The sequence below is a fragment of the Chiloscyllium punctatum genome, chromosome 5 (genome assembly GCF_047496795.1).
Source record: "Chiloscyllium punctatum isolate Juve2018m chromosome 5, sChiPun1.3, whole genome shotgun sequence".
Taxonomy (NCBI): Eukaryota; Metazoa; Chordata; class Chondrichthyes; order Orectolobiformes; family Hemiscylliidae; genus Chiloscyllium; species Chiloscyllium punctatum.
Genome location: NC_092743.1, coordinates 145,650,912 through 145,655,104, shown reverse-complemented (window position 1 = coordinate 145,655,104; position 4,193 = coordinate 145,650,912). Strand labels below are relative to the sequence as shown.

The following is a 4,193-nucleotide window of genomic DNA, read 5'->3' as shown; positions in this document are numbered from 1 at the left end:
AATTGCAGTCTTTGAAGAAGGAGGCCACATTTGATGTTCTATGGTGGAGCTGGTCCTCCTGGGAGCAGATGCATTGGAGGCAGAGGAATTGGGAATAGAAGATAGCGTTTTTACAGGAGGCAGGGTGGGAGGAGGTTAGTCCAGGTAGCTGTGGGAGTTGGTGGGTTTGTAGTAGATGTCCGTGTTGAGTCGGTCACCAGAAATGGAGATGGAGAGGTCCAGGAAGGGGAGGGTGGTGTCTGAGATGGTCCAGGTGAACTTGAGGTTGGGGTGGAAGGTGTTTGTGAAGTGATTAACTGTTCAACCTCCTCATGGGAGCACGAGGAGGCGCCGATATAGTCACTGATATAGCGGAGGCAAAGGTGGGAAATGGTGCCGGTGTAGCTGTGGAAGACAGACTGTTTCATGCACCCGAGAAAGAGGCAGGCATAGCTCAGGTATATGCAGGTGCCCATGGCTACCCCTTTGGTATAGATGAAATGGAAGGATTTGAAGGAGAAATTGTTGAAGGTGAGGACCAGTTCAGCCAATCAAATCAGTGTGTCAGTGGAAGGGTACTGATTGGGTTGGTGTGCGAGGAAGAAACAGAGGGCTTGGAGGCCTTTGTCATGGCAGTCCTCACTTTCTCCCTCCAGTAACTTGTTCAATTTTGGCCACTTATGTCGGTGGGGCTGTGATAATATTTGTAAGCTGAGATTGGAATGGGCAGGAGAAGGTGGACCACATGGACAAGATGAGCTCAGAGAGCACACTGGGCAGCTTGATGTCCACTCTATTCCCACTGGGATCCTGCTGTCCCTGTCCCTCCTCCTGAGTCTCTGGGAACTGGCGGCAATTCCGGGGAGCGGCGGCAGGGGGCGTGTGCAGGACGGAGGCGGGAGAGAGACAGAGAGGGAGGGAGAGAGCTCGGTGTGGGGGTGGTGTGTGTGTGTGAGGGTGTGTGTCTCTGTCTGTGTGTGGGGGTCTGTGAGGGGGTTCGGGTGAAGATGGCGGACGCGGCGGAGCGGGCGGACACGGCCCGGCGCCTGTCGCGGTTGACGGGGACGATGGAGGATGAGGCCCGGGCCCGGCTGGAGGCTGCCGGCTGGAACATGGAGGTGACGGCGGGGCCTGGGGGAGGGGGGGGGGGGCCTGGGGGAGGGGCGCCCCGGGGGGGGGGGGCCTGGGGGAGGGGCCAATGTTTAACGGGGGGGGGGAGTGAGTGAGGAGGCGGCCTCCAGGTCCAGGGCCACTCTCTCTACCCTTCCCCCCACCCCCCATTCTCCCCCCTCCCCCCACCTCCCCATTCTCCCCCCTCCCCCCCATTCTCCCCCCACCCCCCATTCTCCCCCCCCTCCCCCCATTCTCTCTCCCCCCCCCCCCATTCTACCCCCCTCCCCCCCCACCCCCCATTCTCCCCCCCTCCCCCCCACCCCCCATTCTCCCCCCCTCCCCCCCACACCCCATTCTCCCCCCTCCCCCCCTCCCCCCCCACACCCCATTCTCCCTCCTCCCCCCCACACCCCATTCTCCCCCCCCACCCCCCCATTCTCCCCCCCACCCCCACCCCCATTCTCCCCCCCACCCCCCCATTCTCCCCCCACCCCCCCATTCTCCCCCCACCCCCCCATTCTCTCCCCCCCCACCCCCCATTCTCCCCCCCCACCCCCCCCATTCTCCCCACCACCCCCCATTCTCCCCCCCCCACCCCCCCATTCTCCCCCCCCACCCCCCCATTCTCCCCCCCCACCCCCCCATTCTCCCCCCCCCCACCCCCCCACCCCCCCATTCTCCCCCCCCACCCCCCCATTCTCCCCCCCCCATTCTCCCCCCCCATTCTCCCCCCCACCCCCCCATTCTCCTCCCCACCCCCCCATTCTCCTCCCCACCCCCCCATTCTCCTCCCCACCCCCCATTCTCCCCCACCCCCAACCCCTTTCTCCCACCCCTCCCCCACACACCCCCACCCCCCATTCTCCCCCCCACCCCCCCACCCCCCATTCTCCCCCCCACCCCCCCACCCCCCCACCCCCCATTCTCCCCCACCCCCCATTCTCCCCCACCCCCATTCTCCCCCCCTCCCACCCACCCCCATTCTCCCCCCTCCCCACCCACCCCCATTCTCCCCCCATTCTCCCCCCCTCCCCCCCACCCCCATTCTCCCCCCCTCCCCCCCACCCCCATTCTCCCCCCCCTCCCCCCCACCCCCATTCTCCCCCCCTCCCCCCCACCCCCATTCTCCCCCCCTCCCCCCCACCCCCATTCTCCCCCCCACCCCCCATTCTCCCCCCCTCCCCCCCCACCCCCCATTCTCCCCCCCTCCCCCCCCCACCCCCCATTCTCCCCCCCACTCCCCATTCTCCCCCCCCCCCCACTCCCCATTCTCCCCCCCTCCCCCCACCCCCCATTCTCCCCCCCTCCCCCCACCCCCCATTCTCCCCCCACCCCCCATTCTCCCCCCCCTCCCCCCCACCCCCCATTCTCCCCCCCACCCCCCATTCTCCCCCCCACCCCCCATTCTCCCCCCCTCCCCCCACCCCCCATTCTCCCCCCTCCCCCCCACTCCCCATTCTCCCCCCCCTCCCCCCCCACTCCCCATTCTCCCCCCCTCCCCCCCACTCCCCATTCTCCCCCCCTCCCCCCCACCCCCCATTCTCCCCCCTCCCCCCATTCTCCCCCCCTCCCCCCCACCCCCCATTCTCCCCCCTCCCCCCCATTCTCCCCCCCCACCCCCCATTCTCCTCCCCCCCACCCCCCATTCTCCTCCCCCCCCCACCCCCCATTCTCCTCCCCCCCCCACCCCCCATTCTCCTCCCCCCCCACCCCCCATTCTCCTCCCACCCCCCCCCCCATTCTCCTCCCACCCCCCCCCCCCATTCTCCTCCCACCCCCCATTCTCCTCCCACCCACCCCCCATTCTCCTCCCCCCCCACCCCCCATTCTCCTCCCCCTCCACCCCCATTCTCCTCCCCCCCCCATTATCCTCCCCCCCCATTCTCCTCCCCCCCACCCCCCATTCTCCCCCCCCTCCACCCCCCCATTCTCCCCCCCACCCCCACCCCTTCACTCCCCCCCACCCCCACCCCTTCTTCACTCCCCCCCCACCCCCACCCCTTCTTCACTACCCCCCACCCCCACCCACCCCGGTCCTGGACAGGAGATTTTGTGGTCAGGAACGAGACTCCCAGAAGGTATGTTACCCTCCCTGGTGCCAGGGTCTGGGATTTCACCAGTCGGGTTTACAAGGTTCTGAAGGGGAAGGGTGAGCAGCCAGAAATCGTGGTACATATTGGCACCAATGATATAGTCAGGAAAGGGATTGAGGATCTGAAAAGTGACTACAGAGAGTTAGGTTTGAAGCTGAAGAGCAGGATGAGTACAGTAGTGATCTCAGGTTTGCTACCGGTGCCACGAGATAGTGAGATGAGGAACAGTCAACGAATGCAGCTTAACACGTGGCTGCAAGGCTGGTGCAGGAGGGAGGGCTTCAGATACCTTCTGGGGAAGGTCAGACCTGTACATGAAGGATGGGTTGCACCTGAGGGGTACAAATGTCCTGGGTGGGAGATTTGCTCATGCGATTCAGGAGGGTTTAAACTAGTTTGTCAGGGGGCTGGGAATCGGAGTCACGTGTCTGAGAGGGGGTCAGTTGCAGACAGGACAGTGACAGGATGTAGTGAATCTATCAGGAAGGTTTCTCGCACGATGAACCAAAGGGATCGGTTAAAGTGTGTCTGCTTTAACGCAAGGAATGTCCGAAATAAGAGTGACAAACTTAGAGCATGGATCAGTACTTGGGGCTAAGATGTTGTGGCCATAACGGAGACGTGGGTTTCACAGGGGCAGGAATGGTTGCTTGATGTTCCAGGGTTTAGAACATTTAAAAAGAACAGGGAGGGTGGAAAAAGAGGAGGGGGTGTAGCATTGTTAATCAGAGAGTGCATCACAGCTACAGAAACAAAGGTTGTTGAGGAAGGTTTGTCTACTGAGTCAGTATGGGTGGGAGTTAGGAACAGCAAGAGAACAGCCACTGCATTGGGGGTTTTCTACAGACCCCCTAATAGCAGTAGAGAGATTGAAGATCTCATAGGCGGGCAGATTCTGGAAAAATGCAAAAGTAGCAGGGTTGTCATGGGTGATTTCAACTTTCCCAATATAGACTGGAACCTCCTTAGTGCAGATGGTTTGGATGGAGCTGTTTTTGTCAAGTGATC

At 62.9% G+C, this 4,193-nt stretch overlaps 1 protein-coding gene across 1 annotated transcript in view; it reads left to right on the top strand.

The window, feature by feature from the left end:
• Nucleotides 1-899: 899 nt before the first annotated feature.
• Nucleotides 900-4,193, top strand: part of LOC140477522 (NSFL1 cofactor p47-like) — a 37,745-nt gene continuing 34,451 nt past the window's right edge. The window contains exon 1 of the mRNA XM_072571594.1: nucleotides 900-1,097. Coding sequence (XP_072427695.1) covers nucleotides 987-1,097 — 111 coding nt within the window. The 5' untranslated portion in view covers nucleotides 900-986. The remainder of the gene's footprint in view (nucleotides 1,098-4,193) is intronic.